Source organism: Lithohypha guttulata (assembly GCF_036872675.1).
Source record: "Lithohypha guttulata strain CCFEE 5908 chromosome Unknown scaffold_1, whole genome shotgun sequence".
Taxonomy (NCBI): Eukaryota; Fungi; Ascomycota; class Eurotiomycetes; order Chaetothyriales; family Trichomeriaceae; genus Lithohypha; species Lithohypha guttulata.
In genome coordinates, this window is record NW_027042750.1 from 4,033,918 (window position 1) to 4,058,604 (window position 24,687).

The following is a 24,687-nucleotide window of genomic DNA, read 5'->3' on the forward strand; positions in this document are numbered from 1 at the left end:
CCATAAAGGCTGGCCAATTACCTTCACTGCCTATAGTAACTGCGCCCATGCCCCCACCAACTCAATCACGATGCGTATACCACTTCCATCCAACCTACAATATCCAATCAAGGTTCACCAAGTCAATGCGACGCCAGGAACACGAGTGAAAATACACGATCCGCTGTTCACGTATAGCTATACGGTCATCGTGAAACAACAAGTGGGTCGTTACGATGATACGGAAGAGGAAGTCAAGAAGGAGTTCGATGCCTCTTTTGAGAGTCCAGTAGAAGGCGTTGTCGGAACCTGGCTGGTATGGAACGACGACCTCCTTCGTGGTCCTCGCGACGTCTGCGAAATCATCGAGGACTGCAAACACTCTGTTGTCTTCAATGGTATGTGTGCTGAGTGTGGGAAAGACTTGACATAGTATGTTTTCGACTGGCTTCGCGATAGAAGACAAAAAGACTGACCAGCAATCTAGCTCTGACTCGGTCGAGCGTTCCAACGCCACTGTGAAAGCTGCGCACGGCACCGACAAGCTGTTGATCAGCGGACAAGAGGCCTCGGAAGCTGACGAGGTGTCGAAGAAGCGTCTCTTATCGGCTCGCAAACTCTCCCTCGTTGTCGATCTTGATCAGACTATTATTCACGCTGCGGTCGACCCTACCATCGGAGAATGGCAGAAGGATCCTGAGAACCCCAACTTCGAAGCGCTGAAAGATGTACGTGCTTTTCAACTACAGGACGATGCTCAAGGTACAAGGAGTTGCTGGTACTACATCAAGTTACGACCCGGCCTCGAGCAATTTCTAGAGAGTGTCTCGGACAGGTATGAACTGCACATCTACACAATGGGCACAAGACAGTATGCTCAGCAGATAGCAAAGATTGTCGATCCTGACCGAAAATATTTCGAGGATCGTATCCTCAGTCGAGACGAAAGCGGCAGTATAGTAGCAAAGAACCTTACACGAATATTTCCCGTCGATACGAAGATGGTCGTTATCATTGACGACCGAGGTGATGTGTGGAAGTGGAGTCCTAATCTGGTCAGAGTAAATCCCTTCGACTTCTTCCTCGGTATAGGTGATATAAACTCTGACTTCTTGCCAAAGAAGCAAGAGATACCAAGCACGCCCCAGAACGGCGTTGAAGAGGCGGTCAAGAACGATACACAGACTCATTCCGCGCCGACTGACGAGGAATTGAAAACAAATGGTCACATCGCAACGCAGGAGACGCCAGGCACAGATACTTCGGCTCTACAGCAGGTTCTGTCAATGAGTGGCGACGAGGGCGCTACAGGAGAGATGACGAAATCCCAGGAAGAGACTATCGCGACTCAGCTCGAGGAGAAACCTTTGCTCAAGCTGCAACAGCAGTTGGATGAGAAAGACGGCACTGAAGATAGTGTCGGCTCTGTTCCTGCTATAGAGAGCCCAGAATCTGACTCCTCTGACTCCGATACGTCGACATCTGGAAAAGGTAAGCGCCACGCTATTCTGAGAAACGACGATGAGGAATTGGTCCACCTTGAGCGCAGTCTCAATGCTGTCCACGAGAAGTTCTTCGCCGAGTATGATCGCAAGCGTGGGCACGGTAGTGGTGGAAGAGTAGCTGCCTTGGCCGGAAAACGCAAAGAACCTTTACCCGAACAGGATGACTCCGCTACCCTGCGGAGCGTGCCAGATGTTAAGCAGATTATACCTGCAATGAAACGAAGGGTCATGGACGGCATCGTCATCGTCTTCAGCGGCGTCGTCCCTTTGAGTACCGATATTCACTCCGCTGACATTGCAATCTGGGCGCGAAGTTTTGGTGCCCGAGTTGCGGACAAAGTGTCCAAAGAGGTTACTCATGTCGTTGCCGCTCGTATTGGCACTTCTAAGGTCAAGACTGCGGTGAGGCGCGACATCCCAGTAGTCGGCACGCAATGGCTCATACACAGCTTTCAGAGATGGAAGAGACAGGACGAAGGCGCATACTTGATTAAGGACATCGGACAAAAAGAGCATGAAAGGGGACCATCGAGCGAGGTGGGCGACCCAGATCCAGACTTTCTTGGTGAGAAGCGACTCGGTGAACCGAATGACCATCTCTTGAGCTCGGAAGACGACGCTTCTGGTGCAAATGAAACAGATGATGACAAAGAAGATCGTTCTGCGAAACAGGAGCAAAACCTTGAGGTCGATCTACCAGAAGGTGATTTTGACTATGACCTAAATCACGATTCCAGTAGTCCTGTCGATTTGACACGCGATGAGTGGCAAGAGATGCAGGACGAATTGGCTGAATTCATGGGCAGCGATTTAGACTCGGAATCAGACGCAGAATCTGTACAATCCGATCGCTTGACGTCGAGGCCTGCGAAGAAGCGGTCAAGAGACGACATCGATAACGGTGATAGCGAGCATGATACTGAGAGCGATAGCGAAACCACAAATGGAGATCACAAGCGACACAAAGGCTCAAGGCACAGTGGCAGTTCCTTGAAAGCTGTGAGCAATGTCGAAGCACTTGAAAACAGCACTTCTACTGGGCATACTCAACAAGACGAGGATGACAATGATGACGACTTGGCGAGAGAACTGGAGCTGGAACTGGAAGCTGCTCAAGCTGAGGAGGATGCAGCAGCGCAGACTTAAATGTCACCGCACAGTGTGGTCAAGTGCTGTCTTTTTCACATTTAGCATGGTTGGTGAATCAATTTGCGTGCAAGCGTGGTGTTTGGGACAGGTTCAGTGTTTCATTTATCTACAAGCAACAATGTCGTCTGGACGAGGACTTTTGACATATGAGGCATTGGATATGAGCTTATAAGAGCTAGATAAAATCGTCTTTCCTTCATGAGAAGCTGCTCTGAAGAGGTGGTCAACCTCTCACTGCACGAGAACCAAGTGCTGCAGCTCTATCTGACAGTTTCGCTGTTCGCAGCTACGTCCGTGCACAATGAACAAGTGACTGGAGTGCACAATTCCACCATACACTTTGTTTTCATTGTTGAACTTTGGAATCATTTGGGATCATCGACTCATTGTCCGCTATCAACACTCGTTGCTCAGCATATCATGACTGAATGCAAACTAGCAGATCACAACACGTCGATCAGTCAATGGTCGAAACATAAGATCTCTATTGACTAACTAGTACGACGTCGTTCCTAACTTGAAGACACCAGTACAGATCACTTTTCCGACCACATACAGATCGAAAACTAGACGCACGCTCGAAATGTCTCTTCGTCGACCCCATCGCGACTCCTGGGAGCAGCAGGAGAGAAAGCGGATAGATCGTTCTTCCTCGCCTGCTACTAAGCAGGCAGCGTCATGGGTGCCAATTCGTCGCCTAACGCCATCGCCATTGCCATCGCCATTGCCATCGCCATTGCCATCGCCTTCGCCTTCACAGCAGCCACAGACACAGGCACAGACACAGACACAATCAATCGTGCTTCTATCAGCCGACAACGACGTCCGCCCAAAGACCATACACGGATATGTAGCACCTTATGTTGCCGATAGCCCAGATGAGGGCGATAGCGATACCGACGACTACCCTGAGCAGCTAGCGTTGACACCCACTGAGTCTCGTCAAGATTCCGTATCCCGGGGTACGAGCCCTGATCTAGCCGAACCACTGCCTACTGTACTTTCCTCTGATGAGCATGATCAACGTGATTGCAGCCCCAGCACGGAAGATCAAGACTACACCCTCCCACGTCTGGTCTACCAACCACCATCACTAAACCCTGACTCATCATCGCAGGTTGAAAACAACAACATTATACCCTCGATAGAGACAGATCCTCCGGCAACACTACACTCAAGCTGGTCCTCCACCACAGCCACACCATCTCTAGCTCGCCACGCCAGCCCAGCAGCAACAATGACACCAATCGAGCAACACGAGTTCGACATGCTGCATTCCACCGACTTCCCAGTCCAGTACCTCCGACCAGTCCCCGACTTTATCGTCCTAATGACGCAAGTCGCACCCGTGATAGGAGATCCCGGTTCCGCTTATACCCCCTTTGGACCTAAAGGTCCCGCGAAGCCGATCTTCGTGGATACGCAGACGATGTGGTTGAGACAGGCATATCCCGAGGACGGGCGGGACAGTGTTCTCAAGGAGGAGAGGGTGGGGACACGGAACGACCGGCTTAGGTGGGCGAGGAAGCCGAGGTCGCGGAACGAGTTGAGCAGTGGTGGACGTAATAGTAGGAGCACTGCGAGGGACTCTAGCTATGGGTCTGGTGGGATACCGTATGCTGATCCCGCTTCGTCTGTGAGAGCTAGCTGGAAGGGGAGGCATTGGAGTGTAAACCCGGACGCGAAGACACGACATTTGAGTTTTGAGGTGTTGGAGCGCAAGATCAGTCATGGTGAACTGCTTAAGCTGAATCTGAATGGCGATGCCTACAGAGACGCTATATTGATTGGTGGTGGCCCTCAGGATATCGGCCATAGTCTGGTCATTGACAGAAGCGGAGCGACCGAGAAAAGTCCCAGTCCAGACAACAACAAGCACCTGTCCGTACAAAGCCAGCAACCATCACTACTACCAAGCGACATATCCAGACCTCGCAGCACAGACACCAGCAGAAGCAGAAGCAGAGACCGCGCCCGCCATAGCAGCATGACAACCACAACCCTTCACGCATCGCGGATGTCCTCATCAGCCAGATATTCATCACACGCGACGACTCACAACTCACTCGCCACCACATCCGAAAACAACAACAAATACGACGATAAAGGTAGACGCTGGCGCGCACAGAATCTAGATAACTCATTTGGCACGGGACGTTACGGTATTGGCGGTATGATGCTTTGGAGGCTGGTTAAGGTTATTGCGAAGGTTGAGGATGGTGGGCTGGGGGTTCATGGGTTTGAGAGGCAGAGTCAGGAGCAAGCTGCTTGGTATTGTATGCCTGATCGGGCGATGGGAGGGTGGTTTTAGGCATATCTATGGATACTTGTCATGGAGGGAAGTGAGGTTACGATGTTTTACTACTGTCGAGTCAAGATATGGCGGGTGTCTGTGTTGCTACTCAACAGGAACATCGTGCGATAAGTTCATTCGCTTTCTCGATAGTACAGCAGATATCTTCATATACTTGATACTATCAGATTAGTACTACTGTAGAGCAGGATCCTCAACGTCGTTAATTGAGTCGCTGCACCTGTCTAATCTCATCACCATCTGGACCATTTCCCACCACAAAGCACGCTGATATCCTCGTTCCAAATATAAAACCCTCTTTGTTTGCATGGGAACAATACCTTGCTATCAAGGTAGAGACCTTGAACGTGATCTCTGTCCCTCTTTGTCACCCCCATTGCTTCGCCATAGTAGTCGAACGTTTCCTTTTCCTGGCTATACAAGGACTGACCAGGAATAGCTTATCTCGATCGCGTATTTAGAGTTAATGAAGTATAAGCTCCCCGTTATGGTATTCTCTCGCTACTGCTGCTATCGTGATCCAAAAACCTGAATTACATTCATTGCTTAGTATCCTACATATATCTTGGCTCCACCATCACCATATTCGTTTTCGTCGCTCACAGTTTCGACTTACCAAGATGGGATCATCTCAATCCAAACCAACCCGTCCTCAAAAGGGAGGACTAGCACGCTCAAACGCCAGACATGGCCGTCCAGCTCCAAACAAGAAACAACAACAGCAGCAGCAAAGATACGCTCCTCCTCCTCCTCCACCCAACAAGAACAAATCCCTACCACTACTTCCCAAACAACAACAACAACAACCAAGACTAAAACCCTCCAAAAGCCAATCTAACATGTCCGCCCTAGGATTCGGTGACATCGTAGCCGACCGCCAATACTATATGACCAAGCCGCTGCCACCCCTGCCTAATCAAAGACCCAAAGCCCTTACTAAAGCTCCCAGGAAAGCTCCTACCCCGACCCCTGTCCGAACATCAACCCCAACCCCAGAACAAAGCTTCTTCACCGGCAGCAAATCTCACAAATCCCGCAACCCCGACCCCTCCACCAACAACATCTTCCTCTGCGCCCCCAACTCCGGCATCCCCTCTCAAATCCCCGATTTCGCACTCAAGAAACAAGGCGTTTCAACCTGTCGCGCGTGCCGGAAGGCTGTCAATGCAGATACTGATTATTTGTTGTGGCATAATGTCGATAGTTGCAAGGCTGTGTATCATAATAGATGTGCGAAGCAGTGGTTGGTGAGGGAGTTTGAGAATCAGAGGAGTGGGTTGATGGCTAGGCCGAGGTGTTTGGGATGTGGTGGGTGGATGAATGTTAGGGTTGTAGGGGCTTCGAGGGGGTGTCCGATGGGGTTTGTGGCGTTTGGTGGGGGGAGGTGAGGGTTGGTGGTGGTTGTGGGAGAAGGGAAGGGGGAGGAGGAGAGAGAGGGAGAGAGTCCTGCCTGGTTGCACAGTAAGTTTTCGTGTGTGGTGAGTCTGACCTTTTTCTTTCTGTCGTCTGTTTGAGCTTTGACTTTGGCGTAATATGAGCAGGCCTTGTGCTGTTTTATCCACGTCCCAGCACATCGTTGAGTAGCATTTCTTTCTTGGGATTCAATGCATACTGTTCAGCCCAAGCATCTGTCCAGATTCAAGATGGCAGCTCGTCCAGATCCTCTATGAGTCTAAAGCTGCTGCTCTGAACAGAGACTCATGAGTAGAGCATCAAAGTGTGGAGGGAGATCGCAAAGACTTGATGCCTTTCGTCCATCGTTGTTACTGTCTCCTTACTCATCGCAGCATCTCCCTTAGTAGCCCATCACAGAGAGCTCGAACGAAATCCAAGTGACAAGTCGTTATTACCACTGCCAGTATCTGGTATAGGGCAGGCAGAATCAGGCAAGACGGTATCGTAGATGCACAAGTCCTCTGTTTTAGTCAAGGCTGAGTAGGATACGCAAACTTGGACGATGAACATGATATGCCTGTAAAGACCTGGTGAAGCTATCGTCAAACTCTATATTTAACAGGATCACAGGTGTGCTGCATATAATCAAGCTAGAGGGTACCTCTGTGTACGGGCCGAATTGTTCAAGTTATGTATGACACTTTAAGTACCGGTGCCAAGCCTGAACGTTTTCATTAGCCTCATCGTCTATAAAATGTACACAGCTAACAAGCATATAAAAGCTGCTGTACAACTCCTCCGATTTAGGTCTTCAACTAGGAGCAACGAGTAAGGAAATTATGTCAATTGACTAGAATTGTTTTCGATTGCACTACCTATTTCCAATCATCATCTTTACTGCTGGCATCAGCAAGGCTGTTCATAGCTATCCAAGCAGGTCTTTATCCGACCTTAGCCATCCTTCATGTTGTGAAAATGTTTTTTCCTTTGATCCAAATCCTTACTTGCGCCGACCATGCTCTTTTCGTTTTATTGTGTACAGCGATCACAAATCAATACACGGCTATTTGAAATTTAGCCAAACCACTTCTATTCGCTCGCTGAAACGATTCAATGTATGGTAAATATACAGCAGCAGGGGTATCGTCATTCTATGTGCAAGCTTCACTGTATATTCAGCTTTTCTTCATTCTTCATGATTTCATTCTGAGAAGATTGAATCAATCCTGCATTTAGTTAGCATGTCTTGATGGATTTAACGAAGAACGAATCATACCTCATCTGTTAACCTGTCCAAAAGCTGTATACTCAGGATCATGACAAGCAATCCTAGAGTCACCACAACCAGTAACCCAAATCCAAACCAACCTAAGACCATGGCACTTGTTCCTACGCCAGATCTCACACTTCCATTGCCCAGATCCTGTGCAACTTGACTCGCCGCCACTGCTGCCGTGTGCTGCCACATCACGCTCACTAAGACGAACACACTTGCAATGAAGATTGTTGCTAGTGCCACCTGTGATACTGCTCGTGATGGGAAAGGTTTGACTTCGTGCTCACTGCCATCCTCTGTCCTCGTCGTATGCCACCCTGGAAATGTTGCCAGTAGCAGAAAGGTCAGGAAAGCCAGGATGATGGCTATTATGATCAAGTATGGGAACACAATTGCGTCTTTGAATGTGTTGGCGACCCATATTAGGTTGAGCGGATCTTGATCGACGGTGACAAGATCCGCCAACGCTGTGGCATTCTGATTGCACATCCATGCTCCACCTCCTTCTTGTACGCAGATACCGAAGTAACCCACTCGAACGTTGAGGTTGGCATTTCCGACAATGTTGGCTATCGCCGTCGTGACTGAGGGATCAACTTGAACTGTAGAGAAGATTGCAGGATATTGTTGGTAATAGAGGGATATGAGGTAGATGTCGGGTATCAGGGGAGATGTGGAAGAGCATCCTGCTAGTAGTAAGGCTAGACGAGATAATTAGTATGAGCTTACTCTTGGGTTGACTAATGGTAAACTTACACAGCAGGACGATGGCTATGGCGATGAATATCATGAGCACATGATGGTACCCTATCACTGGCACATATCTCCTCCATCCCGTAGCGAATGCAGGCATATCTTTGGTTTTCGTGGCACAGACCACGGGTCTTGTCGAGGCTCCTCAAGCTTTGACGATTGTCGTCCACAAGGGACGGAGGATATGGTGAACGACCAGCTCAGAAGGTGGTCCCAGCTGTACGGCGTGGAGGAGATAATTCGTGGCAAAGGGCTTCAGTCAATCTTGCACAGATGACAAGTTGTGCTTTGAAGTCGTTGTTGCAGCAAATCTCGAGATCTGTTTTCAAGTAAAGGCTTTCGATCAAATTGTCAGTATGTACACAGTAGTGCAGGAAAGATGAAAGGACAGGAAGGCGTAACTTGAGCTAAGTTTCCAATACAAGTCCTCCTTGACACTGGATTCGAGATCTTTCATTCGGTCAGCATTGTGGTGCTTTGGAAATGCGATGGCTGGCGATGCGCTTTTTCTCAAGAATTGAGATGGCAGGAGTTTTAGTCGGTCGCAGTTGCCAGTTGCCGGGACAAAGTCAACACGCTACCATTTACGTCTTAGCGTCAATCTACGTCATGCCTTTCCAGAGTCCACTCAAACTCCATAATCACGATCTTGGCCAGTCCAGAGGGCCTGGTACCTGAAGATCTGCACGGGCCGCGACGACTAACAGCCAATATTCTGGGGCAAAGTGCCAGCCATCCTCAGCGCATTGAGCCCAGATTGGTGCTGCCAACACAATGTATCATGACCCGAGATACATCCAATAACATGCAGATATCAGAGGAAGTGATTCGCGGTCATAGAATACGGAATATGTGCTACCAATACTCATTCATCATCATTTCTCATTATGGAGGCCACTTGCCAAACGCCAATACGTTATTAACAATGCTTGACACTGTCATCCAACAGTTGTGCTGTGCTTGCATGTCCAAAACTCCGTCATCAATACCCAGCATTGATGCGCTGCTCTCAAGTAAAAGAATGTTGTTCTATACTATGAAGCCAGAAATTGAAATTTCTTCAAGTTCAGACTGCTTACGGGCCTCTCCTCGACCTCAGAGATTTCGTCCTGACTGCTAAAAGGTATTGCATCTTCACTGCCTTCAACAGCAGTCGTTGAAAGTGAGTAGGCCATGTTCGATATTGGTGGTAAAGCACATAACGTTTGGAGCGCTTTATGCTGCCTCTCTGGCGATTGACATACAAAAGTCCTGGCTAGGGACTTGAAAGTGGTCACTGACCCATGTTGAAGGTCTTCCGTCTCGAGTTCACCTTCGAGCTCGAGATGTGTACGAGTTGGTGGAGGTACAAGCGAAGGACTCAGCGTCGCCAGTACGGAAGACTGCATCAATGGAGACTGTCCGGAAAATGTACGACTCATTCTTCGTGAGCTCGAGGCTGTACGTAACTGCTTTAGATTTTGCTCGAGAAGCTTCTCAAAAGCTTTGGGCTGTTCGTCTTTGCTGATCATAATCTCCTCACTTGTCTGGCTGTCACTCTGTGATTGAAGTTCCATTGCCTGAAGCTCTACCGTTCCATGACTTGACTGGGAGTCGAATTGTGAGTCCTGAGGCTTCGCAGGTGAAGATTGCGGAATTATTTCCTCCTCTTCTTCCTCCTCTCGACCAATGAGGGCCACACCTTCATCGACAGGCAGCTTCGGCAATTCTGGGTAGTCCACTGTTACCTTAGGTGGTTGCAAGACTTGCTGTTCCATCGCAGCAAAGATGTTTTCGACTGAATCGTCGGAAAACACATCGAACATTGGCTTTTGAGCCCTTTTGTCTCTCGTCTTCTTGCTAATTAATGGACTGTGCTCGTTTGTGCTGGAAGCGAAATATCGACTTTGCTTAATTTCCTTACAGGGGGAGACATCGTCCGATTCTGAGCACAATCTTTGCCGCTTGGCAGGTTTGTAAGTAGAGGGAGCTCCAGCTTTGGCAAGAAAAGACGATTTGTTGACACGAGCTGGGACTGGTGTTGAGCTTGAGGGAGGCAAGTCGGTGATAGTCCTTCGAAGAGGAGGAGCCGAACTCGCATATCGTGGTTCCCATGTGGCGTTGCGATTTCTCTCCAGTACCCTTTGCTGTGATGGAGACGGGGTCAGGCTGTTAGGATCCAGCTCAGCCAGAGGTCTCCTGGATGGCGGAAAGAAACTATCGATCGATCTCTTTGGCTTTAATCCTGGCGACCCCTCGTAGGTTCGCCTTCTGCTCTCTTGTAGTACTGCGCGTGATGTGAAGTTCTTGAGGTCTTTCACGCCCGAGACAAATGGTTCCTTTGTCTTCGGGTTGAGGTCGCCACATGCAACCCCAACAGCAATTTCGGGCTCTACAGAAGTCCCGATGTATGGCATTTCCTCTTCCTTAAGGTCAGGTGGTAAGTGGTTGAGAGTTACCACCCTGCCGAACTTAGGACAGAATACTCTGTGGTACAGAAAGGCACGTTCAGCATCCTGGAAGCTTGACAGATAGTCCTGTGGAACCACGTATTTTCCATTCAATGCCATTGCTCTGACAATTCTAGCAAGGTCTTTGTGTTTCTTGACAAGTTCGTGGCCCTTTCTGAGACCAATCCCACTCACGCTCGGTAGGTAATCGCAACCACTTAAGATTGCCATTCGTCTAAACATGGTGTCGGACCAGCCCGCGAAACTGATATCGCGGTTGAGGATAAAATCCGACCGATTTATCTCAATGCATGCACCATACTGATCCAATTTTGTAATCAACTTCCTTGCCCCAAAGACAAGGAGGTCCGAGTCTTCTGAGAGTATCCCGTCAATGATACCTTCCCTTTCCAGGTAGGTCAGTTGCGCGTCTGCCTCATAAGGCGCGACCAGAATCTGGACGTTCATGCGACGAAGCTCCTCGATCAGGGCGAAGGTCATCTGCGGTGTGACTGTGACGGCTTTTTGTAGCTCCTGGCAGGCTTGATCGTGTTTGCCCGAATGATACAAAGACATACCCAACTCTTTCGCCGCTTGACGTTCTTTCCTCCTCTTCGCGTTGGTGCCGCCCTTACTCGGTAGAGAGTCACCATCGAAAACCAGGTATGGAGTAATGCCGAAATCGAGGAGCATACGAACTCTGTTGACAACGAAGCTCACATATTGTGTAGTGGGCTTGTCCAGTGCAAGCTGCAGGGCGCAAGCGACAGCACCTCGATGCAGCCATCCGAAAGCATCGACTCCTAAAGTCTGTCCAGCATATGCTTTGAGCGAGGTGTGTTTGTGTATAGACTTCAGTAGGGGTAACAATCCACTAACACCCATGTTGGCGCCTTGCTTTTCAACAAGATGTTCTACCAACTGTTCCCCATCTGGGAAGCGCAGTCAGGGTATGGCGTTATAAAGAGAGACACATGTACGACGCAGTCTATGTGAGTGACGAGGGGAGAAATGTGCTCGAGTTGTCGTTCATGTCACGGGTATGGGGCGAGATGTGCTGGCGAGCAGCGGGTTGTCCTTGCATGGCCGGACGCGCTGGCCCAGAATGGGACGCGGCGCGTACCTTTTGTTGGGCCCACTCTAGACTCGGAAGGAATGCCAAGTCATGTGAATTTCGCTCTGATTTTCTGGCAGACTCTACGAGTACTATAGATATTTTCCATAACATTGCTGAATTTAAGCGCAATGGCACGGTCTTTGCACAAGGTGCAGAAGCAGATATCCAAGAAACATGGTGGCAAACCAACTGCGCTGCATGAAAACAGTCGTCATGCTCAAAGATTACGACAAGCAGGCGCAAGAGAGGACAAGCTCGCTAGAATTGCAACTGCTGCTGCGAGATCGAACCAGATCTACATCGATAGGGTAGCTTACTTTCAGGATGCTTTGGCAGAATCCACAGCACCACTATCAGAATCACAACTGCAGAACCTGGTCAAGGAATTCATAGGCCGTGACGATACAGAGTTGGCAGAACTCAGAGCCGCTCAGAGACCAGGTCGGCCTCGCAGCAAGGCGGAAGAGAACATTCAAAATCGTATCGACAATGAATCAAAGGAATTCAAAGCTGGTTTTTGGGCTCCAGATGTTACGACTGAAGACGGTCTCGAGCATCTGAAGCGCTGGGGTGGTTCGTGGGGCGGATTAAACACGCTCAAATTCTGCCGCGTCGTCAAAGACGGCGATATCCAGAAATCCTCATTCCCTCCAAAGTCATTGTCATGATTGAAGAGTGTTCGGCTTTTCACTGTTCGGCTCCAAAATTCGGTGCGGAGTAATTCCGGCCATGTTTGCAACCAATATCGAAACATATATTCAAGGCATGAGTGCCACCACCTCCATTTCACATCACTTTACATCCTTCGACAAACCTGTGTCTCGTGGAAAAGATTTTTGGGATCATCGTTTCGCGCCTTCCCCATTCTCCGATTGCTTAGCCCGCGCAATTTCACCATGAGTCCCGCCAAATACATAAAGAGGATTACACTATTCAAGGTGCCAAAGGAGGAAGACGTCGACGCTGCCATACAGAAGTACAAGACTTTGCGCGAAACAGCAGTAAAGGTATGATACTTAGCTCGGCAAAATTCGGCACAAGCTGACCAACTGCCCAGGACGGTGAGCCTTATATTCTGCACAATGAAGCTGGCAAGACAATCAATACATCAGAAGAGCGATCGAAAGGATTCACGCTATGTGGGCAGACCACCTTTGCAAGTCAGGCTGACGTTGATTACTACGACTCTCAATGCGGAGCGCACGCCGAGTTTAAAAAGTTCATTACACCACGTCGTACAGATGTGATGGTGGTGCATGTGCCGACCGAAGTACTCCCATAATCTGCTGAATAAGTCCGTATCATTACCACCACCGTTGGCTATCAGATACAGAATTGCGAGCCACTCAGATTCTCTGCAGGATCGTTACCAGCGTTCTGAGGGACAGCACGTTCAATGCCTGCATAATGAGGACCATGGGCCAACAGCTTCTGGTTGCACTGGGTTTTGCCTCTTTCTTCCTCTAGTGTTTTGAAAAAAAGTTGTGTCTCGCAGCGATAGGAGAATGTGTGAAGTAGCTACTGGCAATCGAGATATGCAAAGCCTTGTACGTGGAAACCGTGGTCTTTTACTGACGGTCGGATATGTTTTCCATGGTCGTGCGGCTGAAGTGCGGCAAATCATTTGATGCGACGCTAAAATTTCCAGAAAGGCTCGAGAGGATCGCGAGCCTGTTGCGTTGCATAATCTTCGTAGATATCGCATCACGATATATTGACTTCATCAACCACTTGACCAATCTTCTGTCGCTGATTCAATCTACAATCATAACCTCACATCAAAATGCTTGCATTACGATCAATTGCGCGAGCTATTCCAAGGACAGCGCTCAGGGCTGCTCCTGTCCGATCCGCCTCAAGATATACAGCCATCACCAGACCAAGCATATCACGATTCACACAGTGTAAAGCCTTTTCGACGACGAGGATATGGAGAGAACCAGCTGGTGACTGTAAGGATGAAAAGTCTTGCTAATGAACACGAGCGCTAATCATGCGCGACAGCTGATGCTGAACTTTCTGCCAAATTCGAACACGAGCGATCCATCGAGGAGCAGGAATCACCAAACTCCAATGCCATGCCTCAAGAGCTGCAAGATTACCTAGATGACTCCGAGTTCAAGGTATGCATTCAGTCCAAAGGCGACGAAAGAGCCATTTGCTAACATCGACCGCAGCTGACTGATCAACCCGGTACCGAGAACATTGTTCTCACCAAGCAGTTCGGCAATGAAACGTATGATACAGGCAAGCAACGATGTAAACAAGCTCAGTCACTGACCTACTTAGCATCTGCATTGAGTGCAGCATCGCCGACATGAACGCCCAGCAAGAAGCCGATCTAGACGACGACGTTTCCCTCGACGATGAATCAGATTTCGGTTCTGATGTTACCTCCGGTGGAAAGAGAACCATCAACCAGTCAAAAGGTGGCAAGATTGATGTTATGCCAGAAGATAGCCTTGCACCATCCGATCGCGACGCTGGCGCTGAACAGGAACAAAGCAGCTCTTTCCCACTGAACCTGAGCATTACTATTGACAAGGGTGCCATTGGTGCCACCAACGTTATTGCTCAGGCGCAAGACGGTCAGATCGATATCGAATATGTCCACTACTACCCACGCGCAGATCTGATTGATCCCAAGACCCACGAGGCAAGCAGAGAGGCTCAAGACGTGTATGGAGGACCGACTTTCCAATACCTCGACGGCGAGCTACAGCAAATGTACGACAATTACATTGGTGAGCGAGGTATCAACACACAGTTGGTCTGGTTCTTGACAAGATATGTCGACTACAAGGAGCAGCGCGAATATGTCCAATGGCTTGACAGTAAGTCCCTTACCCGATATCAATGAGCATTTACTAACAGTACGTTAGACATGAAGAAGTTCATTGACGCTTAAAATTTGTATCACTATAATTATCTCCGCTTCTAATCACTGGATTTGACGTTGAGCGAAACAAGTTTGTACAATAGACGACCAGCACGCGAGCTCACGGTCCCTTTGGGAAGACGAATGACTGAGTCAGGGCTCCATCGCCTTGCTGATCCACGGAATGGAAGGTCTTGTTAAGATAGTCCAGAAAAGTACGACTATAACGACAAGATAAGTGGCTCTGTTGCTGGCCTGGCACGTTTGTAGTGTCGAACTGCTCGTTGGTACAGTACAGGACCGCTCAAAATACGAAAGATTTCTCGCTATCTTTGGAAGACCTATATTTCCTGAAAATCTTATCTGCAAGCCTGGCCATATGCAATGCACGTCAAGCACTTACCATCGTGTTCTTGCGTATCTGCATCCGCATGTCGAAGATAATGGAGAAAGACCAAATAGCATCATGGTCGTAGCTGCTGTATGAAATCTACATCGCCTCGTATATATCTTCTGTTTTAATGCTAGTCTCTACAACATTTGCGGCTAGGACCCCTGCTCATATTAAGCGAAACCTGCCATCGTGTTCACGATACAGCCTACAGCAGTCAACACGTGACCGTTTCGGATTCCGCGCCTGCCATGGTGCACTTCCTGTCCCGACTAGTATACGTTTTGAGCACTGGTGAAAGTTTGAAACCGATCGTATACGCATGTCGTTGCCACGAGTCTTCTAGAAACCTAGGTAAATAACGACTCTGACCCAAAAACCCCACCACGTACGGGCACAAGTTACTCCGCCACTCCTACCAGTGCTCGAAAACCCTCTGCCTGCTCGACCTCGGTTTCATACACACCATATCTTGTCAGTGTCACACTGGAGATTCGTGTACGAAATACGCTCAGAAATACGAGGCCTTCCATGAGCTTGGGTATCTTCTTGCGACTGTCTTCGTCCGAAAGACTGGCAGCAATTAGCCAAGATGAGAGGCCTAATGTCTGACCACTTTGTAGCTTCTCCCAACTGTGACGCAGTCAAGAGGGGTATGTAATTAAGAAAACAGCTGAGCACATCGCATCACACATATCGATGTAACGACAACGTATTTTTGGGCAAGCCAAATGACCTACACGCCCAAGGTTGCAGTATATAGTTCATGTCTTCGTGCACTGTTCTCAACTTCGCCAGCACGATCAGCTCGCTAACAATTCTATATACCTGCCCAGTAAGTCGGTGAAGCGGCGGAATTAAGCTGAAACTCGACGTTGTTACTGATTTTCACATTCTGCTTCGACTACCTTTCGCAACTTCGAGAGACTAAAGAGGAGACGTCGTGCATAGCAACAAACTCCTTCAGAACAGCTAGTTGAGAAGCTCAGTAACATTCAAATCTCGCAACAGGCCGATCTCCTATCCAGCATGGTGCATTTAGTGCTTTTGCTGTTAGCAGCGCCTCCGGTCTACCTACTATACGCTTTCGTCGCATCATATTATCAAGCCTGGCGATATGAGCAGAGAGCGGCAGCTAAGGGTTGCAAGCGGGCTCCTATGCGACCCTACAAGTACCCTGGTGGTCTCGACATGATCGCACGCATTTTCCAGGCCGATGCACGCCATCAAATACCCAACGAGTTTGAACGTATATGCTTCCAGGAGATGCAAGGGAAGACAACGTTCGAACAATACTTGTTTGGTGGGCTTGTATTCTTTACGATCGACCCAGAGAACATTCAAGCCATCTTGGCCAAACAGTTCAACGACTTCGAACTCGGACCAAGTCGACGTGGAAACTTCTGGCCCTTCCTTGGAAATGGCATCTTCACTGCTGATGGTGCTGACTGGTCTCACGCACGGGCGATGCTACGACCACAATTTGCGAGAAATCTGGTGGCGGACCTTGAACTTGAGGAGAAGCACGTCGGGGATCTGCTCAAACATATACCAGTCAAGACATCGGATGGCTGGACAGATAACATTGACTTGCAACCTCTGTTCTTTCGGCTCACCCTAGACTCTGCCACCGAATTCCTCTTTTCTGAATCAGTACATTCCCAGATCACTGCTCTTCCTGCCTCGGCCAGAAACAACGAGAAACTATCTAACCCTACTGGACTGGATCTCATTGAAGTTGGCAAAGCCTTTGACAGAGCGACACACATGCTTGGAAAGAGAGCTCGCTTCGCAGAAAACTATTGGTTGTACAACCCAAAGCAATTCAAGACAGACTGCAAGCTCGTCCACAAGTTCGCTGACTTTTTTGTCCAACGAGCCTTGACCTCGGATCTCGAGAAGGCGGACACAGGCCGCTACGTCTTCTTGCACGAATTGGTAAAGGTTACTCGCGATCCGATTGAGCTTCGATCTCAACTACTGAACATCTTTCTGGCTGGGCGGGACACAACTGCTGGACTATTAGGCTGGGTATTTTGGGTTCTTGCTCGCCATCCAGACATCTTCCAGAAATTGCGAGAAACGGTCCTGAACGAGTTTGGCACATACGAGAAGCCCAGGAACATCACCTTCGAAAGTCTCAAAGCCTGTACTTACCTGCAGCACGTCATGAACGAGACTCTCCGTCTCTATCCCTCCGTGCCTCTAAACTCTCGTCGTGCGGTGCGAGATACAACCATTCCAGTCGGTGGTGGACCAGATGGAAAATCACCTATATTCGTGCCCAAGGGCACTCAAGTCGACTACGCCGTCCACGTCATGCATCGTCGCAAGGATATCTATGGTGAGGATGTGAATGAATTCAAGCCGAGCCGCTGGGTCGGTAAAAGGGTTGGGTGGGAGTATTTGCCCTTCAATGGCGGCCCTCGAATTTGTTTAGGTCAACAGTTTGCGTTGACGGAGGCTGGCTATGTGATTGTGCGATTGATGCAGAAGTACGATCGAATCGAGAACTTGAGCAGCGTGACGGAGGAAGATCCTTTGTATCAGTACAGCGTCACGACGGCACCTTGGGAGGTCAATGTGAGATTGCGTGAGGCGAGGAATTGAGCTTTGAAAGGTTGCGGAGTGCGAACAGCGGTTCGATATTGCTGCTACTGCTTTTAAGAAACAGTGTCTGCAGCGATCGAGGTGTGCAGAGGATCTATTCAAAGTATAGTCTTTCATCGTGCCGTCTTTCTGTGTGACTGTTAGGAAACATTGAGTCTGTGGGTGTAGCAACGTCAATGTATGTATCTGTGTTTGCAATCGCCCTTATGTATGATCATTTTCCAGCGTGAGGTACCATTATCCCGGCTCGTGTCATTTCCGCAACAGTCGCAGTATGTGCTTCCTCAACAGAAGATGCCTAGATAAAGATGCGCGAAATTGTACTTGGGGGTCGCAACAAACGAGCAAAGGCTGCGTATCAGTACCATGATCAACGTAATGTAAGGTATCCTATAGGCTTGTCGTATTGCTGGAGGATCCATGGAGGAATTGTGACAACAACTCCACTCAGCCCACAATGATTTGCTCAGGCTTGCTCTTCCGAGCAGCCATGATCCAGATAGAGTTGCCGGCTCAGACGTTTCTACTGTCGTACACAAACGGCCCAAATGTCCAGCAATAGGTGACGAAAGTTTGCCGAATTTCGGGGTCCAGACTGCACTACATCATCCGCATCAAACAGAACCGTCGCCATCACCGTTTTACCTTCTCTCTTTCTACACACTATCTACCGTCCTATCGTCACGACAAACCTACATCAATTCTTGCCAAAACCATTCAGTAGACCTTTTCTCGTCAAGTTGACGAACACCAGACAAAACTTCAACCAAGGAATAGCCGAAAAAGAAAAGCGCAGCTAAAACAATGTCTCGCCGTATCCTCACAAGCACCACTCCTCGCGCTCTATCAGCCTCCGTCAGACCGTCGACAAACTCTGTCATCACAAGAGCGCCACGTATCCTCGTCTCATCACAGCAACAACCCGCACAGAGAAGAAATTACCATGAAAAGGTCCTTGACCACTACTCGAACCCCCGCAATGTCGGTTCAATGAGCAAGAACGACGCAGATGTCGGTACCGGTCTAGTCGGCGCACCCGCTTGTGGCGATGTTATGAAACTGCAAATTCGAGTCGATCCAGACAGCAATACAATCAGTGACGTTAAGTTCAAGACTTTCGGCTGCGGTTCTGCTATCGCCTCGTCTTCATATCTTACAGAGCTGGTACGCGGCATGACGCTGGAGCAAGCTAGCAGAGTAAAGAACACCGAGATTGCTAAGGAGCTCTGCCTACCACCCGTCAAGTTGCATTGCAGTATGTTGGCGGAGGATGCGATCAAGAGTGCAATTAACAACTACTACACTAAGAACCCGAAGGCGAAGCAGACAGATTTGGGCATGAGCCAGGCTCAAGGTATGCCGAGGATTGAGATCGAGAAGGTTACGGCTACCACAGACACTGGGGCGAGTGCAGCTGCCTAGATGGTGCTTCATGAGGAGACGGATGAGCACGGATGGGATTTGTGTGAGTGGGATGAGGTCGAAAGTGATCTGGGCAGAATAGCGTTTTGCAGAGGCCGAGATCAAGTGTTATTGATCGAGCCTGAACAGCCCGGAATGAAGCAAGCTTTTTTTAAAAGACCTTAACAAAACCTACCTGTGCAAGGCAGAGCTTGTATACAGGTCATCATTCTACCTTCCGCTCTCTATCCCTGCGAAAAGGGTATGGAGTAACGGTATCAACGAAATTGATATCCCTGTTTTGGTTTTGATTAGTAGTGTACATTTTCTACATAGCCACCTATTTTCGAATAAAACACATGCCTAAATGCCAAAACCACAATGTAGCTTCAGATAAATTTTCTCCATTACTACTCATGATTACAACAAGTCCAGGCACCACCGGCTCAATCATTACCATGACATGGCATCGAGTGATCGCTTCATCCTGAAGCGCCCACTGTATCCTCCATATGTAGGAAGAAGTCGAGTGAAGACTTGGAACCACAATGATGGTCTTGCTCTCATAAACTTTGAGGAGCGAGGTAGGAGGCACGACGACATCGTGGCTGTTAGCCGTTATCTTGATCGTGGAATAGAACCGCTATTTGAAGACATCTTAATGAGCGCTTTTTGTGGAAGGATACAGCAATTGCTACGAGTCCCGTGATGAAGGCTCGAAGTGGTCAGAGCTTGAAGTGATCAAAGCGCAGATACGTTCAGGATGCGAATCGTGGTGAAGAGAAGATAATAGGTGTCCTGAAGGATGATGGTTGTGCAAGTCAAGCTGCTCTATAGCGACTCTAGTACAGCCGTCATCTATCTTGAATATCCGTCATGGACACCGCGACCTGAAAAGCTGTTGAACATTGCTAACAGGATATGCAGTGTCCTTCATGCTAGGTATCTGGAAGTATGCTCGCTCGCTTGAAGACATATATACGTGCTCTCGTAACTCGTCATGCAGCGATGTCGCTCAATAATCTACCATCATGTCTTCATCGACATCACCTGTGCTGAGACCAGGAACTTTCACCGGCACATTTCCCTTCTTTTCTTGGTCTCTGGCTTTCTTTGCTTTTTGCAGCCAGTCCAGATAGTCCTTGCTGACCTCAAGTTGGTGATCGTAGTTGGCAACGTGTCTAAGTAGGTCTTGAAGTTCTCTTGCTTTGACGGCAAGCTCCTGTTCGATCTGGGGCTCAGGTTTCTGAGCTGCTGAGGGTGGCAGAAATCGGACAGTGCCAAGACTGTCTCCTTCTGCAGAGGTAATTTCGGCCTTGAGGTCGCCTGTCGATATGAGTTCTTGGATATAGGCAAGGAAGCCTGGCATGTTTTCGGGTGTGGGCGAGACACGTCGTGCAAGCTCTTCGATTGGTAGAGCCGCAAAGATCTTGCCGAGACGAACCACGGAGAACTTGCTGAAGGCACGCAGGACTTCGCTCATGAGACCATAGTTGGCATCGTTGGTCCACTGGTCAAGGCCTTCTTGCACTTCAGCAGTCAGAGTATCGTAGTTGTTAGTCTTGAAAGCATCTGCGATGCATTCGTACGGCTTGGCTATCGTTCGCACATGCCTCAGTACGTTTGCGCTGATTGCCCTTGGTGGCTGCTGGCTCTCGCCGTCAATGATAAGACAGAGCAGAACCCATCTCCTGTAAGCCTCGACCATGAGCATGCTTGCCGCATTCTGCTGTGTTGGTGTGGCAAGAACGACCTCTAGAAAAGCTTTTGCCTTTCTCCATTGCGATGAACCAATATAGCACAAAGCCCCCAATAGATAGTATTCGAGGTATGTTCTATATGTGATCCTGCCAGACAGACCACTTTGTGGGTTGATGTAGGCTAGGCTAGACTCATGAGCCGAGCAGAAGTTCTTGGCCAATCTCTTTTCCAAGGGTTTCATAGATTCTGACGTGGGAACGTGATATATTGGTCGATCGAGAATTGAGGCTGCGTCTACGTATGCTCGTGTATACGAACATGCTTGGACGAAGTAGTAGTGGGTGACAGTCAGGGTTGACGAGGTAGGGTCAAGTCCAAGTATGACGCTGTGCAATACTTGTATAGCTGGCACAAAATTTGACGATTGTTCTGCGCCATAGTATACCACCTCGACGATCCTGCTTAGCTGGTGTCCAACATATCTAATCTGTATGGGGTCAAAGTTGAGAAGGCCTTCTGTGATCACGGCCCACGCTTTTCCTCCAGGCAACAAAGCTGGATGTACTGATCTGGACGTTGGCTTGTTGGAGGGAGACAAGATCTCGAGTAGGCCATGCAGGAGGTAGAAGTATGGTATCGTCAATGTGGATGCGTCAAGTTGTTCGAGCACCTGTACACGAAATGTTAGTATGAGCGCTTTGATCACAGTTCATATGTCGTACTTCTAAGATCTTGTTCGCATCATTCATCTGGATCTTTTTCAAAGCTTGTAAAACATCTCTGGCGACCCCATCGTATTCATCCTCGTCGGTTGCGAGTAGTACTGGGTTCAGCTGTGAAGCATTGGCTAATATGGTATCCATGATTAACTGCTGCTGCCCCTGCTATTCCACTTCTAGTGCTTGGTGATCATTCGGCAAATCTCATCATGTGAAGTTTTCTGAGATCGAGTTTGGATGTCGACTGGTTGATCTGATTGAGAACGTACCGCATGTGTATTGCAACAGACTGCTCGACCAAAGTGAATGATTATCTGCACATGGGGCTACAGGCGCGTCGGTTGTTTGCTGCCTGAAGGTGACGCGATTTTCAGGGCCATGAACCGCAGACATGCGTTACTGACCATGGAGAATTGTTGGTGCCTGGTGCCTGAATGTTTGTGGCATGTCGCTGCCAGCGGGCTCGAAAACTGAATTATCCTGTCGCAGGCCAAAGACATTGACATCCATACACCAATTGAAGTTTGCTACGATACGGCGAAGATGGCAGCATTCGGTGGACAGACACCTACTATAGTGGTCCTTAAGGAAGGCACAGACGACTCACAAGGCAAGGGCCAGGTCATAAGCAATATCAACGCCTGCCTGGCTGTACAGAGCACCATTAAATCAACCCTCGGTCCATATGGTGGTGATTTACTGCTTGTCGATGGCAATGGTAGACAGACTATCACCAATGATGGTGCGACCGTTATGAAACTCCTCGATATCGTCCATCCAGCTGCCAAAATTCTTACGGACATTGCACGATCGCAGGATGCAGAAGTGGGCGATGGTACAACATCTGTGGTAGTACTAGCAGGTGAAATCTTAAAAGAGATCAAGGACCATGTGGAGAGTGGGGCGAGCACACAGACTATCATTAAAGGTCTCAGGAGGGCTGGTCAGATGGCAGTCAATAAGGTCAAGGAAATCTCAGTGAGCATGTCTGAGGGTAGCGAATACGAGACATTACGCAAGTTGGCTGCAACAGCTATGAGCAGCAAGTTGATACATCGAAACGCGGATTTCTTCACAAAGAGTGAGTAGTGAATCTTCAGTGACGGAGCATGACTAACACAGAGAACAGTGGTTGTTGACGCTGTCATGTCGCTTGACCAAGAAGACCTCAACGAGAAGCTGATAGGTATGAAGAAGATCCCTGGTGGCGCTTTACAAGATTCCATGTTCGTCGGGGGAGTCGCGTTCAAAAAGACATTCTCCTATGCTGGTTTCGAACAGCAACCGAAGAGCTTCAAAGATCCCAAAATCGTCTGCCTAAACGTCGAGCTTGAGTTGAAGGCAGAGAAGGACAACGCAGAAGTAAGAGTAGATCAAGTCTCAGAGTATCAGGCTATTGTCGATGCCGAATGGCAGATCATCTTCAACAAGCTGGAAGCATTATACAAAACAGGTGCAAAGGTTGTTCTTAGCAGATTACCCATTGGTGATTTAGCTACCCAATACTTCGCCGACAGAGACGTCTTCTGCGCAGGAAGAGTATCCTCTGATGACCTTGAGCGAGTATGTCAAGCGACAGGAGCAGCTACACAATCGACATGTACAGACATCAAGCCTGAGCATTTAGGCACTTGCGGCGACTTTGAGGAGCGACAGATTGGAGGCGAACGATTCAACATCTTCAGCGATTGCCCACAAGCCAGAACCTGCACCTTGATCTTGAGAGGTGGCGCTGAACAATTCATTGCAGAGGCTGAGAGGAGTTTACACGATGCCATCATGATCGTCAAGCGCGCCATCAAGAACAAGACAATAGTGGCAGGTGGTGGTGCTACTGAAATGGAAATCTCGAGCTATCTTCACAGACATGCCGACAAGAACGTGCCTTCCAAACAGCAAGCAATTGTCAAAGCATTTGCGAAAGCACTCGAGATAATACCTAGACAGCTATGCGACAACGCAGGTTTTGACTCGACCGACATCCTGAACCGTCTGCGGGTTGAGCACAGAAAAGGCAACATTTGGGCAGGAGTTGATTTCGACCACGAAGGTGTGCGCAACAATATGGATGCATTCGTGTGGGAACCCGCACTGGTCAAGGTCAATGCTATCCAAGCAGCTGTAGAGGCTGCCTGTTTGATCCTGAGTGTTGATGAAACGATCAAGAACGAGCAAAGTGAGGCGCCTCAAGGGCCACAACGAGGTCTACCTCCTGGCGCGGCTCAAAGGGCGCTAAGAGGACGTGGTAGGGGTATGCCTCGACGATGATATCGCAAAAGAGCAGGAGTAGGCGGAGGTCAAAAGTGCATTGATTTAGCGTGCATCTTCTCGGAGTCTTTTGCCGCAGGTTTGATCGGCACGGTCCACGATACAGTGTCTAGAATATAGGTGCGATAACAATAAAGTGATGAGGGATTCGGCGAATCCGTAGGTCTCGTCCTGCACAGGCTCCTGTGGCCTTCATTACATGGGTTGAAAATGCACAACAACCTGACATGAACACCTGTGACCATCAACATCAACGATTGTTATGGCTTGCGTCAATCACCTCTCGCTGTGACGAAAGACGAAAACAGACCAATGCAGGGGCAAGCTGTAGTCTCGACTCGCCTGTGGTAGCGTGCAATCTCGAATGCCTGGTCGCCAGCAAAGAGGATACCCAATGGGAGGGCAAGGACTTGTAAGAAGTAGCCATTCCGGAAGGCTGGACTTGTCACCTTGTCGTTGAACACGGTTGGAGAGGGACAGCAGGATGACAATTACTAGCAGGCATCGCAGGGATGTCTTTGTTTGTGGTGGTTTGTTGTTGATTCATACAGCAAGCATATCTCGCACCAGGTCCTGGTACAAGGTGACGTGAGTGAAGAGGAAGAGACCATTGACGATAGCTCTTCTCGGCATTTATCTCAAAGAGGAATGCTCATGCATGTACTGGGTATGTGCGCTTGCCATGAGGTAGCAGGGCGCTGCGGGAAGGAAGTGGACTGCAAGTGCGGAAGCTGAAGTAGTCAAGGGCACTAACTAGTACTGTGGTCTAGCAAGGCCCACACGGGTGATGTCTGTAAGAGTA

General features: G+C 48.9%; 12 protein-coding genes across 12 annotated transcripts; 9 read left to right on the forward strand and 3 right to left on the reverse strand.

Moving 5' to 3' along the window:
• Positions 1–70: 70 nt before the first annotated feature.
• On the forward strand, positions 71–2,630 carry fcp1 (CTD phosphatase Fcp1; the record flags this gene model as incomplete). Its single annotated transcript, XM_064895859.1, has 2 exons — positions 71–377; positions 439–2,630. The coding sequence occupies 2 exons, from the start codon at positions 71–73 to the stop codon at positions 2,628–2,630; spliced, it is 2,499 nt and encodes an 832-aa protein (XP_064758546.1).
• A 586-nt stretch (positions 2,631–3,216) lies between these two features.
• Positions 3,217–4,944, forward strand: LTR64_001479 (uncharacterized protein; the record flags this gene model as incomplete). Its single annotated transcript, XM_064895860.1, has 1 exon — positions 3,217–4,944. One exon carries the CDS (start codon positions 3,217–3,219, stop codon positions 4,942–4,944), a length of 1,728 nt encoding a protein of 575 aa, XP_064758547.1.
• Positions 4,945–5,567: 623 nt separating this feature from the next.
• On the forward strand, positions 5,568–6,335 carry LTR64_001480 (uncharacterized protein; the record flags this gene model as incomplete). Its single annotated transcript, XM_064895861.1, has 1 exon — positions 5,568–6,335. One exon carries the CDS (start codon positions 5,568–5,570, stop codon positions 6,333–6,335), a length of 768 nt encoding a protein of 255 aa, XP_064758548.1.
• Positions 6,336–7,562: 1,227 nt separating this feature from the next.
• On the reverse strand, positions 7,563–8,471 carry LTR64_001481 (uncharacterized protein; the record flags this gene model as incomplete). Its single annotated transcript, XM_064895862.1, has 3 exons — positions 7,563–7,568; positions 7,619–8,319; positions 8,375–8,471. The coding sequence occupies 3 exons, from the start codon at positions 8,469–8,471 to the stop codon at positions 7,563–7,565; spliced, it is 804 nt and encodes a 267-aa protein (XP_064758549.1).
• A 934-nt stretch (positions 8,472–9,405) lies between these two features.
• Positions 9,406–11,685, reverse strand: EXO1 (Rad2 nuclease; the record flags this gene model as incomplete). The annotated part of the gene is made up of 1 exon (XM_064895863.1): positions 9,406–11,685. One exon carries the CDS (start codon positions 11,683–11,685, stop codon positions 9,406–9,408), a length of 2,280 nt encoding a protein of 759 aa, XP_064758550.1.
• Positions 11,686–12,045: 360 nt separating this feature from the next.
• Positions 12,046–12,585, forward strand: TMA16 (translation machinery-associated protein 16; the record flags this gene model as incomplete). Its single annotated transcript, XM_064895864.1, has 1 exon — positions 12,046–12,585. One exon carries the CDS (start codon positions 12,046–12,048, stop codon positions 12,583–12,585), a length of 540 nt encoding a protein of 179 aa, XP_064758551.1.
• A 228-nt stretch (positions 12,586–12,813) lies between these two features.
• Positions 12,814–13,199, forward strand: LTR64_001484 (uncharacterized protein; the record flags this gene model as incomplete). The annotated part of the gene is made up of 2 exons (XM_064895865.1): positions 12,814–12,924; positions 12,975–13,199. 2 exons carry the CDS (start codon positions 12,814–12,816, stop codon positions 13,197–13,199), a joined length of 336 nt encoding a protein of 111 aa, XP_064758552.1.
• Positions 13,200–13,995: 796 nt separating this feature from the next.
• On the forward strand, positions 13,996–14,825 carry MAM33 (Mitochondrial acidic protein mam33; the record flags this gene model as incomplete). The annotated part of the gene is made up of 4 exons (XM_064895866.1): positions 13,996–14,040; positions 14,095–14,153; positions 14,207–14,751; positions 14,800–14,825. 4 exons carry the CDS (start codon positions 13,996–13,998, stop codon positions 14,823–14,825), a joined length of 675 nt encoding a protein of 224 aa, XP_064758553.1.
• A 1,390-nt stretch (positions 14,826–16,215) lies between these two features.
• LTR64_001486 (uncharacterized protein) lies at positions 16,216–17,796 on the forward strand (the record flags this gene model as incomplete). Its single annotated transcript, XM_064895867.1, has 1 exon — positions 16,216–17,796. The coding sequence occupies one exon, from the start codon at positions 16,216–16,218 to the stop codon at positions 17,794–17,796; it is 1,581 nt and encodes a 526-aa protein (XP_064758554.1).
• An 804-nt stretch (positions 17,797–18,600) lies between these two features.
• On the forward strand, positions 18,601–19,218 carry ISU1 (iron-binding protein; the record flags this gene model as incomplete). Its single annotated transcript, XM_064895868.1, has 1 exon — positions 18,601–19,218. One exon carries the CDS (start codon positions 18,601–18,603, stop codon positions 19,216–19,218), a length of 618 nt encoding a protein of 205 aa, XP_064758555.1.
• A 994-nt stretch (positions 19,219–20,212) lies between these two features.
• LTR64_001488 (uncharacterized protein) lies at positions 20,213–21,761 on the reverse strand (the record flags this gene model as incomplete). The annotated part of the gene is made up of 2 exons (XM_064895869.1): positions 20,213–21,568; positions 21,621–21,761. 2 exons carry the CDS (start codon positions 21,759–21,761, stop codon positions 20,213–20,215), a joined length of 1,497 nt encoding a protein of 498 aa, XP_064758556.1.
• Positions 21,762–22,160: 399 nt separating this feature from the next.
• CCT7 (T-complex protein 1 subunit eta) lies at positions 22,161–23,885 on the forward strand (the record flags this gene model as incomplete). The annotated part of the gene is made up of 2 exons (XM_064895870.1): positions 22,161–22,698; positions 22,747–23,885. The coding sequence occupies 2 exons, from the start codon at positions 22,161–22,163 to the stop codon at positions 23,883–23,885; spliced, it is 1,677 nt and encodes a 558-aa protein (XP_064758557.1).
• Positions 23,886–24,687: the final 802 nt, after the last annotated feature.